This window comes from Perna viridis, chromosome 3 (genome assembly GCF_037379345.1).
Source record: "Perna viridis isolate PV_CMFRI_1.1 ecotype Kerala chromosome 3, ASM3737934v1, whole genome shotgun sequence".
Taxonomy (NCBI): domain Eukaryota; kingdom Metazoa; phylum Mollusca; class Bivalvia; order Mytilida; family Mytilidae; genus Perna; species Perna viridis.
In genome coordinates, this window is record NC_142447.1 from 11,821,839 (window position 1) to 11,838,072 (window position 16,234).

Here is a 16,234-nt window from a genome sequence, read left to right on the forward strand (position 1 = left end):
GGGAGGGTAAATTATCATAGGATGCAAATTTTTGTCAAGATATTTTAACCTCAGGATAATTATTTTGCAGGGGTCAAAATATGGTATGAAAGTTATTGACTGTAACACTCTCCCTTTGACCAGTAGTAAACTTGAATATCTGAAAAGATTTATTAATTTGGAAAGCTGATATTTATTGTGGGAAAGTTAATTTTGATTTTAGTATTCCTGTGAAAACTTACCGGTAACATTTTCTCAAAATACTTGAACATTACATTTAAAGAAAGGTGGTAAATTTAAGAAAAAAAATAATCACATCAATAAAAAGGCTCCGAAAGTTTGGAAATTTTGTCAACATTTTGATATTGATGTATTAGATATCTATCAAGTAAACATAATCTACTTTTAGGGAAATTCAACAAATCTTTTCCAATGCACAAAACATTGCATCGATAGAGCCGTACACAGAGTGCAGATGTCCTTCTTTGAATCCAAAGAATGTATATACAGATACTTCCTTCAGTTTGGAATGTGCTAAGGAAGATGGGACAGATGTCATAAGTCGCTTTAATGAGTTTTCCATTCCCTATTTCATGATTGACAATGATACATCCACATCCTGGAAAAACAATCAAATTAATCTAAGGATAACTTTGGAATTTACTAGCAGCTATCAGGTAGATATATCTGTAGATACTTAATACCAAGTATACTGGATTTCATTTGATTACATACCCATTAATTAGTACCAATCTATATACCATAGAATTCAGACACTGCCATTGGTAGAGGTGTTTCAAGGTGCAGAAAAACTTCCCAAACAAACGATGCTTTTTGTAATTATAGTTCTTTCTGCATACAGGTTTGTATTTTGGAGAAAACCATACATCAATCTCCCACTTAAATCAACCAAATAAAGAGCGATAACTCTAAATTTCCATACACAGTCTATATAATTTTACTTTCTGAAGTGCAACAACAGAAATACCAACTAAAACTAGCTTTTTGGTCTGTAACTGTTAATGAATAAGGAACAAAAGTGAATTTTGTGAGTTTTTGACATGTATCACCTTCTGCTTCTTTTGAAAAAAAAAATGCACTGGAACTAGAACCTGGAACACACAGTCATTTCCCTATCTTATCCATGTATCAAACAAACTCTATGATATGCTATACAAAAAGCAAAAAATTAGAAAATTCATCTTTATTGTCCATTGTGTGCAAAAGTATACCAATTATTTCAGAAGGATGATCTGAAGATAAACTTTTTTTGCTGTTTTTATTGTAAAGTGTTGAAAGTTTTATAGTGCACTCCCAGTGTTAGTGTGTCCCTTTATTAAATTTAAAAAAAAAAGATTGTTTGTTGTTTTTTTTACAGTAAGTGACATTATTTCCAGTTACACTTATTTTATTTAATACCTCAATTCAAGATTATAATCAGAATACAATAGCATTAAATGATGATTTTTCAGCTTTTTATAGTTCTATTCCCCATGTACATTTATAGTTAAAATCCAGACTCAAAAACTTAATACATTGTTGTTACTCCAATGAAGACGGTACACCTAGATACAAATATGTAGTTCTTGGTAGAGATTTATCATACTTTGTAAAAAATAATTCCAAATCATCTTCCAAATGTACCAAAGAAGATGTTTTATAAATTCTGAACATATTTGTCAAGTGTGGTGGATGCATTTTTCAACAAATGGTCGGCATTCTAATGGGAATAAAATGTGCTCCTCTACTTGCTGACTTATTCTTTCACTCTTATGAGGCTGACTTTATAGCTGATCTGATCCAGAAGAAGGAAGATTGTTTAGCTAGATCCTTTAATCATACTTTCCTCTATATAGATGACATATTATTGTTATACATTCCTAGTTTCGGGGATATTGATACTTTGCATCTACCCAAAAGAACTTAAGATAAAGGATACTTCAGACACTGTTGAGTGAGTCACATAAATTGACCTACACTTAGAGATCATGGTAAAGGAAAACTATTGACAAACTTTATGACAGACGTGATGACTTTTCATTTAGAATTGTCAACTTTCCTTTTATCTGTAGCAACATCCCTTCAGCACCTGCGTATGGAGTTTTCATATCACACCTTACACCAGAGCTTGCCGTAACTACACAGACTTTTTGTATGATCCTAGATTTCTTACAATTAGGCTTCTGGAACATCTTTCTCTATCCTGGACTTGACTTTTTATGAGCAACTCTGCGGGTGTTTCTAGAAAAGCTTCCCTACCAGTACACCTGGTCCATGCTCTCATTTTTTAGTGGAGTCTGAGTTGCTGATTTTTTTGTTACTTTGTATGTATTATTTTGGTTAGTTTGTGTTGTTTGTTGTGTATGTCTGTTTTCAATGTCTGGTCTTTGTCCCTGGATTACATTCTTTTGATTTCCTCCAGAATCGTGGTTGCCATGATTACTCTTTGAAACTGCCAAAAAATAATTAAAAATTGACACCTGCTAATATGTTCATGTGATAGCATCTGCAAAAATTGATATGTTAATAGCATTCAATTCTATTATCTTTTTTTTTGCAGATTCATGAAATAGAAGTAAAATTAGAGTCAACTCCTTGTGAAGTAAAATTGGTATTAGGCAGTGGACACAGTAGGACATTCATGTAAATTGTTTTCTTAATGCTGTACCTTGAGTTGATTCCAAAACCCTGGCTTCGGGCTAAGGCCACACTTAGCTTGAGAATTTATTAAGTTTGTGAAAATTCTTAACTGCTTAACTGTTGTTCCATTGGTCAATTGTTCTTGTCCTGAAATGCATGATATCCCTGTCATAAGCATGATAAGATGTTAAGAGGGCATCCACACAAAAACCAGGCAGTGGCCGGCATGTGACAAATTTTTTGGCCATTTCATGTCCCAAATGCATCCTTTCTTAAAGTTGAATGTTGGTTTTTGATTAACTGCAAAGGTTAAAGAGAAATAAATTACACAGAAAGCATTGAAATACATTTAAAAAGGAGATAACTTTTTTATTTTTTGCAAAATTTGGTTGCTTTCTTAGGGAACTGTAAAAATCGTTTTCTGCACCATCCATCATCCATTTAAAGAATTTTTTGTACTATTTGACATATATATGATAAAAACATTACATTTTTTTTTTAAATCTGTGGCATTTACTGTACATGTGCCACCCATATCATAGGAACTGCCTGGTTTTTACATGGACAGTCTCTTAAACTACAATCAGTTTATCAATCAATCCAACTATTTAGGGATATGTAGCAATACCCTGGTCAATTTATCTCTCACACATTTAGTTTCCTGGTTATATCAGTTGAACACTATATAAAATGCTTGCTAAGTGTGACACAATGTTGTGGTCATTGAAATACTGGTCAGGTAATGTTGTCTTTAGCATTCAGAAGTTGTGGCCCTTTTCACTTAAAAAAATGTGTAATTATCAGTGGTCAGCAGGACACGTTTCTTATGTCATGGGCCTAGAAGACGGTATGGTTGGTACTGCTCCAACTGTACCAATAATTTCAAAAACCAATGAAACAGTACCAATATTTTGCATATTATGTATATAAGATATAATATTTTTCTGAAAATTTACTGTTTGGCTGTTCTAATAAAAAATTCCTTCCTACCCCAGTGTAATTTATTAGTTAGTTTTGTTGTTTTTCAAAGTGATTTGGTATTAACATGATTAATAAATAACGATGCTCTTTTACTTTATCTATTATTGTAGTTCATTAGACACAGAAAAAAGTTGAGATGTGGCTTCTGTGCCATATTTGTTTATTTTAGTTGTATAGTTTTGTAGAAGATAGCAGAAATGAACACTTTTCTCCAGTGTTATAAATTTCAACATGTCAAATGTGAATTTATTTTTTTCACTTATTGATGTCAAAATGTCACAATACTTAGCTGTTGTTACATACATGTTATTAGAAGTCATTGAAAGTTTGGTTAATTAATTTGCCATTTGCAAAAAAAAAAATAAATCAGAAAATGGTTTTAAATAACAGAAATCATCTTGATATAATCAATCATGTATTTTGGTTGTAAAATGAAAAGAAAACAATTAGAATTCCTGAAAAACAAAAATATGATCAAAATTAAAAAGCTAGATGGTTTAGCTTTGAGGAGGGAATTGTAACATTCCATGCATATGTTGAATGTTGAAGTCACTGCATTCTTGAGCACTCATGGTCATATGTATACATTTTTTTAAATTGCCAATTAATTATCATCTAATTAATTTTGTTTGAGCATTTTTTCATGTATCATAACATATAGACTTCCACTTTTCAGTAACTCCGCATTATTTGATGGGTATTAACTTATTTCTTTCTCTCTTTTCTTTAGCCTGCTTTGTAAAATATATCTTGCCGTTTCATTTCAGTTTTACAGTAAACCTAGTGTGTACTGTAAGACCTAGATTTAACTTAATTACAAAGGTGAACTTCAAAGGGAAATAATTCAAAAATGTTGCATAGCAAAATCAAAGTACAGAAGTACTTTGTAATCCATTGCCTGCAATCAAATAACTATAGATTTACTTTTCAATAGTCTGAGCTTAAACTTTTGAGCTTTATGTTTGAAGTTCTGTTGTATTCTTGTTATCTTCATAATACAGTGGTAAAGCAAGCCAATAATATGTCTTAATTCATGTCCAACATTCTGTGCTTTTTCAAGATGAAATGTATGTAGTATTGAAATAACTCATTAGAAGCATGCAAATTAAATGTACATGTACTTAACAAGATACAATATTCTGTGCTATAACATATTAGCTTATTCATTTTGAAATGTGTCAAAAAAGAAGTAAATTTTACAGCTATGGATTTAAAATAAGCTGTTGTTTACTGGAATATATTTCAGTTTATTAAATAGCCAGAAGTCTGTAATGGCTTGTATATACAAATTTCATTTGCAGATCCAGGGGTTGTTCCAGGGGTTAGAAACCCCTTCCCCTTTCTTGGAAAATTAATAATTCTTTTACCTGAAAGTCCCCATTTTGGAAAAATCTCTGGATCTGCACTTGACTATGTTTCAAATAGATTGTAATTAATTCGGATAACTTACTGCCCATGATGATGATATATACAGGGAACCAGATTATCCCACTTAATTATCAAAATGAGACTGATTTATGGTTACCAATAATATGAGGAGTAATTGATTCTCATTTGCTTGATGTAAAAAAAAACTTATGATACTGCATTTTCAAGTAACAAGTTACATTTATAACTGTTTGCATGTTCAGTTCCATTGTCCTTAATGCTAATTGATCAAATTCATGCTAAATATTTTTAAGAGGTAAAACACAGCTGATAAGTTATCACTTTTTTTTAGTTTCTACTAGTATGTTTGTCTTGGTAAATGTTGAATCCCTGTTTTATCCCATTCTATTTTGTTATTTACATCATCTGACAAGGGTTTCATGATAAAATCACAAATAGAAAATTTCCTCAAATTCTTAGTTTTTCCTCAACTGTTCAACTTTAGGTGATCTGATGGGTTATAAATTGAGTTGGGGAAGGATTAGAGGATGAACTTGAATTTTTATGAAACTGTGTACTGATATAATATGAAAATTAGTTTTTTACTTTGGCCTGGCTGATGTGATATAAAATTTTATTCTGAATTATTAGATTTTTACTTCATGGGAAACATCTTAGTCATACATTTGACTGAAATCTTAATGCTTCCCATGCATAATTTGAAGTTTTGAAATTGTAGAAAATCTGAAAAATATAGCTAGAGATATGTTTGGCATCAGTAAAAATTGACAGGGGCAGTGTGTGTGTGTTGATTAAATTACAGATGTGGATAGAAAAAATAGTTATAAATCTTGAAATAGTGTTTGAACAACAGAAAAAAAATTCAAATACAAACAATTTATGTGTTCAAGTGATTGATTAAATGTCATTTGCCAAGATAGAAGATAAATCAGGCTAGATTGTTACGAACAGTGATCAGCCATTAGCAGTCAAATTACACCTATTCCTGGTATTTTTAGTACCACTCCAATTGAAATTATTTCGCTAATTGTATGAAAAATTTGGACTGATGAAATCTTGTAGATAAAATATTCCTTAAAATTGTCCCCTAACATAGTGATTAAATTTCTGCAAGAATTTTCCAAGGTTTCTACAGATTCCATAGGATTAAGATTATTTCTCCACTCTCTATGGTTAAATTAAGATTTTAACATGCTTGCTAAAGCTGGCATCTCAAAAAACTTTAAAAATAGCATTTTTAAGTGGTAAAATAATTTAAACCAGTCATTACTGAATGATAATCTATATGTAATTTTATAGAAATAAGACCATTTGTGCTTTGTTTGAAATCATAAGTTGAAATCATTTGTATTCATAAGTTATATACAAAAATAGGCAGGAAATGAAAATAAGGTATAGTAGAGTCATGCATGATATGGTCCATGAATTTTACAGACTGCAAGCCACCAAACATTTTTAATATCTATATTCTGCAACCCATTTACTTGGCATGTCAAAATGCATTGACCACATATTTAATGTTTTCTAGTTCTAGCTACCTATCAACCAACTTACTAGCATGGTGGCTGATTAGAAGGATGTTTGCTGTGATGAAAAATAGCTTATTTTTTAAATATAAAAAAATATGTTAAGCGGTTGTAAATGAATGTACAATTTTTTAGCGGTATTTTTTAAATTGTTTTATGATTACTGTAACTATAATTTTCATTTATTTGGTTGATACACAGCTTAACTCAAGGAATGTTTTAATAAATTAAAAAAAAAAGGAATGAATTCTATAATTTTGAAAATCTGTTGATTTCAGACCTCCATATAATTTGAAATGGAGTGGTATTGGTAGTAATATACAGAACAGAAGTCAGTATGAGCTAGTATTATCAAACAAGTTAGATATAGAATTCATTGAACATTGTGGTACCAAAGAAGTTCATCACCAAATCTCAGAAATTATTGTGAAAGGCAGGTAGGTGCACAGATATTTATACACCCCCTTTGAAACCAAAGTTTTTGGGTATATAGGAATCCCCCTGTCTGTCTGCCTGTTCATCCATCTGCTTGTCTGTCCACTTTTCTTGTAATAGGAAGTATTAACATTACATATAGATGTGCATGGAGGAATTTATTATTGTCTGAGGAGATAAATCAACGAGCAGTTTACATGATAAAACCTTAGCACAGTTCTCGCTAAACCACTCTTTGGATTTGGATTAAATTTCTAAGGAAGGTTGGGCATCATAAAATTATTCAGATGTACATGAAGGAATATAATTATTGTAGTAGGCCTGTAAAGAGAGACGAAGGATTTACACTTTACATTTAACTCCATTTTATAGGGTATTCTCTTTGTGAGTATGCTCACAGTGTCAACTTTAAATCTCAATGAAATGGACAGAATAATAACATCTTACAATGGTGTGGTTGTCCATTTTCAACAGAGCTGAAGTCATAAAAAAAACTTTTTGTAGTAGTTAGTGCCATTTTTCTGTCTAAATTACCAGAAATGAATGTTGCATTTCTTATTTATGATAAAAATTTGGCATTTCTTAATTATGACTAAAATATTATTGATAATGACAAAATATGAATCTGTTTACTTTGCCAAATCATTCAGGCTACAATCGATTCTACATGAAAATCTATATAAAGATTTTTTTCTGATAACTCACAAGTAATTTATGAAATATCTAAAATTTAAGCTGGTTAATTGAGGCTATAACTTTTTTTTACAGTATCAAACCACATCTTACAATGGTGTGGTTGTCCATTTTCAACAGAGCTGAAGTCATAAAAAAAACTTTTTGTAGTAGTTAGTGCCATTTTTCTGTCTAAATTACCAGAAATGAATGTTGCATTTCTTATTTATGATAAAAATTTGGCATTTCTTAATTATGACTAAAATATTATTGATAATGACAAAATATGAATCTGTTTACTTTGCCAAATCATTCAGGCTACAATCGATTCTACATGAAAATCTGTATAAAGATTTTTTTCTGATAACTCACAAGTAATTTATGAAATATCTAAAATTTAAGCTGGTTAATTGAGGCTATAACTTTTTTTTACAGTATCAAACCACATGAAGATGTCTTGTTTACATTTTATTGAGTAGATAAATGGTGAAGAATCATTAGCATTACAATATTGTTATATCACTTTTATATGACTACAAATATTTAAAGGAAATCTTTGTCTTATTGAAAAACTGTTTATGTAAACCTGGGAATTTATTATAAAATTTATTACTTGCACAGTTGGTGTACTTTACTTGTTATTTTTCTTTTCATTTTCATCATACATGACCTATGCAGCAATTTAGTTATCATTGTAAGATTTTATTGTTTTTATGTTATATAGATTTCAATATTTTTGTTTTTGAATATTTTTTTACAATTCAATTTTGAATCTAGAACTTTTTAAGTTTTTGATTCTATTAATACTGACGAGAGGTTACTCCTTGAAACACATGTACAGCATACGGAAATTTTCAGTATTCATATGATCAGAATTTTTGTATTTAGATGAAAACAGTTTTAAACTGATGACTTGATATTTAAATGATTAAAAAAAAAACATGTAATTATATATCTTTCTTGACAGATGTCATTGCTATGGCAACTCAGACACCTGTGGAGCTGGCAACACCAACACATGTAATTGTTCAAGAAATACAAAAGGTACACACTGCCAAACTTGTGCAGACAAATATTATAGACAGGCAGAAGAGTTTGGGTGCCAGAGAAGATGTCAGTGTAATGAACAGGGATCCAGCAGAACTTGTAATCAGGTTTGAAAGTCAAAAGTTTTATTCTATATTGTAATGATTAAGAAAAAAATCTTCAAAAAAGTACAATGAACTAATTGATTATTTTGTTAATTATGAGGGAAATGTGCCTTTTCACTTGTTCAACTGTTTTTCCACTTGTAAAAAGGAACGAATTTCTCACTGCTTATGTAAAAAATCCCAGATCTTCAACAGAAACTTATGTTTTATTTCAAATATCTTGAATATTGAGTGTCATCCATTATGACATTTGTTATTTGTTACTTGTAGGTTGGTGGTCAGTGTCAATGTAAAACCAATGTAGAGGGTACACTATGTGATACATGCAAACATTTACATTACAACCTATCCAGCTCCAATAGTGATGGATGTACCCGTAGTTCATGTCATGAAAACGGGACACTTAGGTGCAAAAACAATGTCACATGTGATGAGTGTATATGCCAGCCAAATGTAAAAAACCCAAATTGTGATGCATGTAAAGTGAATTATTATGGTGTCAGTAGCTTTGATGATGGATGTAAGGCTTGTGATTGTAATGAACATGGGACAAAGGATATATCAAAGTCTTGCAATGTGGACTCTGGCCAATGCAACTGTAAAACTCTAACCAATGGTGAGTATCTGAATTTTGATTTCAATTTATGCATTGAAGGGATTTTTCATTTAGTTTCATAAAATGTATCTGCTAGTTTTATTTTTTCACTGTTTTCTCGGTAAGAGTTGTAGTAAAAAATAAACTTGTAATGAATATCTTTTTTTCGAAGAACATATTATTATAATGCAAATTTAAAAACTGTGTACAAGTAGAGTGATGTGTATTCATATAAATCATTAAAAAATAACATGCCAAATTCCCAGTGTACAGTAGCAGGGGTCGCGCTGGGCTTCGCCAATGTTGCAATTTGCGATTTATTATTTGACTGGCGACAAAAATAACCAGTTGGCGATTTTCTTGGCGCCTATGTTTTGTATAATAAAATTGACAGGAAGGGATATTTTCTCTAATTATCAAATTATGTTGGCACCTGGTCAGAGTTAACTGACCATGACCAATTTACGACTGAAGGCAATTAATGGTAATTAGACCAGACGACCGTGACTGACAATATCCTCATGGGAGGTGTCAATAAAATGTAAATATATTATTGAGCCAATCAAAATTCTCATCACCTAGTCAAAGGTAAATACAATTATGGCCATGTGCACATGGCTACATACAAGCTTCACAGCCCTGTTAAACCATGTGATACATTCAGAAACAGACTTACCTAATAACAGAATAAATTAAATCCAACTAACAATGATTATCCCATCAGGAAGTGTCTAAACACTTAGAAATTAAAGAATTGATAAAAGAAAATGGATGACATCTGTTTACACTTTTGCCATGTGACTTTTTGGCAGGAAAATTGGTAAACAAATAAAATGGGGATTCCCAAAATCTAATTAAGGAAATACTATTCAGATACCAAGATAATTAAACAGGGACACAATTAATGGTCCATGGTACAAAAGGTAGTTTGTTAGAAATTTTATCACTTGAAAAAAAAAAGAATCAAGTTTGTTAAATTAAAAAAAAAAATTAAATTATATCGTAAGATAAATTAGACCATAAAGGACGAAGGTGAAAATGCTTTAAAATCAGGGACTATGTGAGAATAGTAATAAAGTCCTTGATAGAAATAAAATACCTGTTTCTGGAGTAGTACTTTATTATTTTATGCATATGAAAGTGACAGACTAGAGCTAAAAACCTGCTTCATACATGCATCAAGAGTGAATCTTGCGTACATGTATGTCATGAGTGGAGAGGTTATTTTGATGAATTGACAAAGATAATTCATCAGTGGACTTAATACTGTCATATTTTTTTTTTTAAAGTATAATTTTTTTTTGCCCCCCCCCCCCTCTGGCTCTAATTTCTGAAAATTGGCGACATAAAATGGCAGCTGGCGATTTTTCTGGTGACAGAATTTTGGAAGCCAGAGCAGCCCCTGAGTAGTATTTTTAACTAGGTATTGCTAGTTTAGTAGTTGTATCATTTAAAGCCAAGATTATTTTTAAAATTTTTAATTTCTTATAATATGTCTCATTCATCTATGAACTTTATATATTTTTTTTCTTGTGTGTGTTTAAAAACATGTAAATTAAACAGGTGAGAAGACAGTTACAGGTAAATTATGCACACACTTTTTTAACAGCTTGTTCTTCATACTAATCAGATAAGGACTACAGAACAAACTCATTGTGGATATCTGCACAGTAAAATCCTTGTAATAGACTTCAGAGGCTGTCGGAGCAAAGGCACATGACAAATTTTGTTTTCAAAAATTTTCACCTATTTCATATCACAAATGCAACCTTTCTCAATGTTGAATATTGATTTTGATTTACTACAATGATTGAAGAGAAATGAATTACTTTGTAAAGCATTGAAATTCAATGACAAAGAGAGATAACTCTTTAATTTGATCAAAACCAATTTTATACTTTTTGACATACATATGGTATATACATTGCATTGAAACAAAAAATTCAGTGAGATAAATTTTACCCTGTGCCACTCAGGTCATAGGATCTGCCTGATTTTTAAATGGACAGCCTCTTCATCAATATGTAGATAGAGCACTTATTGTCATAGATGACACACTACTAGTTGCAAGTCTGTGTTGCAATAAAGACTCAGAAGGGTAGCTAGTCCCAAACATCTCAAACACTCTTATACAATACTAAATGATTATAAGAATAATGAATTTGTGAACGATAGCCACGTTTAAAAGGTAAAAAACGAACTAAATACAAATAAAAGGTGAATAAAATGTAAAAACAAGGTGATAAACATTTTAAAGTTCCCTAACAAAGTAACCAAATTTATCAATTTGTTTTAGTTTTATTCTTATTTTATTTGTATTTAGTTCCTTTTTTTTCCTTTTAAATGTGGCCATCGCTCACGAATTCTTCAGTCTTATTGACGTTTAATTTGAGCCACTTCACAAGGTAGACTTCTTCATCTTCAAATCGATTGTACCTAGGTTTAATTCAATTGTACCTATTTTCTGATGAATTAAACTTATCTTTTATTTATTTGAAGATAGGTACAATTGAATAAAGCCTACAGGTCCAATGCAATTTAAGATCAGCTCAATTCTACTTATTTGTACCTAGGTACAGTTGATTTGTAAATAGGAATAAATCAATTATACTTATCTTGAAATAAATTAGAAATAGGTTCAATATTCACATAAAGATAGGTATAAATCAATTGAACCTTACTTCAAATGAATTGAACCTGTCTTCAATTATTTAAAGATAGGTATAATTACTTGAAAATATGTTAATTTGATGTTTCCTACATGACTTTGAGAGAAATTGATTACAGGAGATAACAAGTAGGTGTTTGGAGCAAAAGAAGAAGGCTATATCTCTAATCTTTAGGTTTAACTGACTAGGGGAGAGGGTAGGCATTGCTGACCTTTAACCCTTAGCCTAGCATACTGGGGCTGCACTTCTGATCTTTTATCATTTTGTATTGTTATTTCATGTACTGTTATTAGGGCCATGTACTATATTGTTATAAAGACCATACACTGCTGTGAAGGTACTATTGTTCGTGGGTATTCCAATATCCATGGTTTTCGTGGTAAGGCTAATTAACAAAATTTGGTTCCCATCAAAAAGGAGATTTGAATGGATGTGTATACTGAAAACTTCAAAACCACGAATTCAAGAATCCATGAACATTTGTTTCTTACCTAATCCACGAAAATTGGTATCCATGAATTAAAGTACTTTCACAGTATATTGTTATGCACTAATTATAATGATTTTGTGGTTGAACTGAAAACCTTTGGTCTCTTTTTATTTGCTTATTACCAGTTTATCAAATAAATTTATAAAAAACACTGCATATCCCACATTCACTGTCAGAGTCTAGTCAGGAGGTATTCCAAGTATTATAATGAACTTTTGATGGAAATTTTATACTCATGTTCCACAAATCTTTCAAACTAGAAGTTAGTGCACATTGACATCATTTCTAATTTTTTTCAGCAGTTTTGAATTTGTTGTAAGTGGTAAACAGTTTTCTCATAGAAAAAAACACTTAAATAATATATATCTCTGTTTCCTTCTGTCACATTAATTTATTAAACTGCAAACTGTTTACACATTAGTACAATTCTCCATGCCCATTACTATCTTAACCGTTTAAACCATACATCTTCAAATTAGTCTTTGCATGAATTGCATCGAGAATACTTTTGATTTTCAAAATTTGAATACTGTTCCCACTGTGATATGGTGTAGACTTAACCTGTGTGTCATATATGTCAATCTATTGTTGTGGAATTACAACAATTAAAATAGTTAACTTCATGGAGTCGGTCTTACCATGATAGAATAAAGGTAGATTCAAATACATGTGGAGTAATTTCAGTTGTCAAGTTAACAACTATCTAAGACATTTTATCCCTCTACTAAGTTTTCTACTATACAAATAAAGGGTGTCAAATAACGGAAAGCTTTATTCCTCCACTGTATAATATCATCTCAGCTATTTGTACTCGCTACGAAACAGTCAGATTAGCTCAGGGAACACTTGCGATCTGACCGTTCCTAAAGCTTGTCAAATAAATTTGATGTTTTCCGGCAAAATACATGTACATGTATTGTATATTTATCTGGTAATGTCTAATGGTAATTTAATCTTGGGAAGACCAACTCTATCTCCTGAAGTTAATAATTCTATTTGCTGTAATGTTTATGTTATGGTGATGTAGATAGAAATGTACAAGACATGTGTGTGCAAATACAACTAAGGTTATGAAAACTGCAATCTTTAGGTCATATATGACTTTTAAACTTGAAATATCGATAAATAGTCTCCTGGGATTTCCAAGGTTTTTATAGGCATTCTAAGTACTATATTGTTTGCCATCAACTTTACAATTACATCTACAGCATACATTTGTGTGTTATTATCAAATATCTTTTAGCTGAAATGTATATTTGTGTGTTATTATTAAATATCTTCTAGCTTACATTTATATAAATATAGGTTTGTTTGCATGACTAAAAAGCATGGGATATATAACAATTATTCTTAGATGCACGATGGGGGTAGAAATAAGAACATTTGTATAATTGGTCAAATGAAGTTTAAATGCCCTTCTGATATGTTGAACAGGAAAAATGTCAAAATTAGATGTCTCATGAGACAGGCTTCGTTTTGACTGTGACCTGCCCGTCATGAAATTTTCTTGCAGCGGGCCATCGGGGGGAGTGCTTATTTCTACCCCTGCATGAAGAACAGAGGGTGGGTTTGAGTTATAGAATGTATCAAAGTTGGCAATGATGTCAAATTTGTCAAATCAACATTGGTAGAAAAATGAGTAAAATTAGTGAAAACGTGATATTGTTACATATTTCCATGAAAGAATTATTGTTGCCTGACGAAATCTGGTAAGTTTTTATCTGCATTGTATTCAACCAAAGGTAATCCTGTCACAAAAATCAGTAATGTTTATCTCAGTGAAAAATTGAGTTACTTTACAACGGAAAGAATAACAGTGCCTTGGATTGTTTGTCCTATACTGTTACTTTACCATTTATTTTGAATATAATCAGCTGCAATTGCATAGTAAATTTTTAGAAAAAAGGGGAAAACTAGGATATTCTTAGATGATATCAAGTTGCAAGAGTCTTAAATAGTCCTTTTTCATATTTCCAACTTTGGCTTCATTTTTTAAGATTTTAAACAGTACAGTAACTTTTTACAAATTTGTCATTGGACAGACTGGTTACTGTCAATTTTGAGCAATGGATAGTAGTAGACTTCAAATTAAAATATTCAATTTATTATAGCTGCAGTTGGTACATGAATGCTTTTAATTAACTTATTTTAAACCATTTAGGTACTTGCCGAAGTGAAAATAGTGAAAGTTTCCAAGAAAATTGTTCATTGTTTTCCCTTTCCTTATTGAGGCCACCAACCAGGTTGTTAGATGTTGATGGGTTTTGTCCCTTTGAAAAACTTCTAAAAATGGCTTGCATTCCATAAAAATGAAAAGAGGACTATTCACTTTTTTCTTTATCTCTGTTACATATTAAGTACAATAAATTTTGTGTAGTTTTTTTCAATTGATTTGTCACATTTTGTTGCCATGATTTTTGTGTAATATGTGATTGCTCTGATTTGCTATTCTAAGATTTTTAATTGAAACAGGAATATTTAAGAGGGAATTTAGGAGATGATAGAAATATAAAGATGTTAAATATTGTCTTATGACAATAACATGCGTTTAACCTTTCTGCCTTTTATAGCGCAAACAATGATTATGTTCAGGGGAAAGAGTTGGTCTTCCCCTGATTAAATTTCAATATCATAGTGAGCTACCTTTGGTCGTGATCATGCGCTTGACAAATGATAAGTACATTTTAATTTTCTATCTGATTTAGAAGTACCAGTCTTTGTAAGAATCATGTAAATTCTTTAAAATGTGATACTCCTAAAAAAATGCTAGATATTTTTTACTTGTGTTATTATGTTGCTTTATAGCTTTATAGGTATTTAAGATGAAATGTATAATTATTCGTTCCAGTCTGACTGCTCTTATGAGATAATTCACCTGGAAAATGCAATAGATTCTATTGTATTTTAGAATCATTTTCAGAGTTATCTCTATTAATTTTAAATTCTTCAGTACATTCTATATAATTTTTATCTCCTATGAACATGGGTTGTATGAAAAAGCACATGTTACTTTCTTTTTACTGTGCCATTTTAAACAAAATGTCAAAAATAAAAGTATGTAGGCTTTCAAACCATTAATCACATTTTGCATGATTCTTAGCTGTAATACTATTTAAATAACAAAGGAATAATAGAAAGTTAAAATTTCCTTGACAGTGTCCATTTTACTATCTGAAGCAGTTTATCAGGTGATTGTTAGACTAAATCTATCCCTTGAACATCACCATTGTGTGCACTGTAATAAAACTGACTCTATCAATACATTGAATTTTTTTAACTTTCTAAAACCATATATTTCGTAGGAAGACGATGTGATACATGTGTAGATGGCTACTATGATCTGAATGCAAAATATTCTGCTGGGTGTATAGCATGTAGTTGTAATGTATATGGTAGTAAAACATCAGTTTGTGACAAGTCTTCTGGACGGTGCTCCTGCTTTATTGGGTCACACAACAGAATATGTGTAAGTATTATTTTTATTTTCCTGTGTTGGATAAGAAGTTTCTTGTTGATTTTATCTCAGTTTTTAAACTAGAATTGATATTAATACAGAAAAAATCCAATTTAAACTCGTTACAGCCAAAGATATAGTTAACTTCAGGGAATAGAGTTTAAATGACAATTACCTGATAAACTTCCTTAGTTAAATTACTGGACAATTGACAAGGAGATTTAAACTTTCAATCAAACTAGATTAATACTTT

At 30.8% G+C, this 16,234-nt stretch overlaps 1 protein-coding gene across 7 annotated transcripts in view; it reads left to right on the plus strand.

Moving 5' to 3' along the window:
* LOC148621015 (uncharacterized) overlaps nt 1–16,234 on the plus strand; it is a 100,400-nt gene that overhangs the window by 26,953 nt on the left and 57,213 nt on the right. For 4 of the 7 annotated variants that reach the window (XM_088575001.1, XM_088575006.1, XM_088575002.1 and 1 more), the window contains exons 7-14: nt 389–656; nt 2,540–2,622; nt 4,277–4,297; nt 6,794–6,952; nt 8,590–8,776; nt 9,044–9,389; nt 10,932–10,949; nt 15,830–15,993. In XM_088575001.1, coding sequence (XP_088431127.1) covers nt 389–656; nt 2,540–2,622; nt 4,277–4,297; nt 6,794–6,952; nt 8,590–8,776; nt 9,044–9,389; nt 10,932–10,949; nt 15,830–15,993 — 1,246 coding nt within the window. The remainder of the gene's footprint in view (nt 1–388; nt 657–2,539; nt 2,623–4,276; nt 4,298–6,793; nt 6,953–8,589; nt 8,777–9,043; nt 9,390–10,931; nt 10,950–15,829; nt 15,994–16,234) is intronic. The other 3 variants (XM_088575004.1, XM_088575007.1, XM_088575005.1) reach the window with 2 other exon arrangements.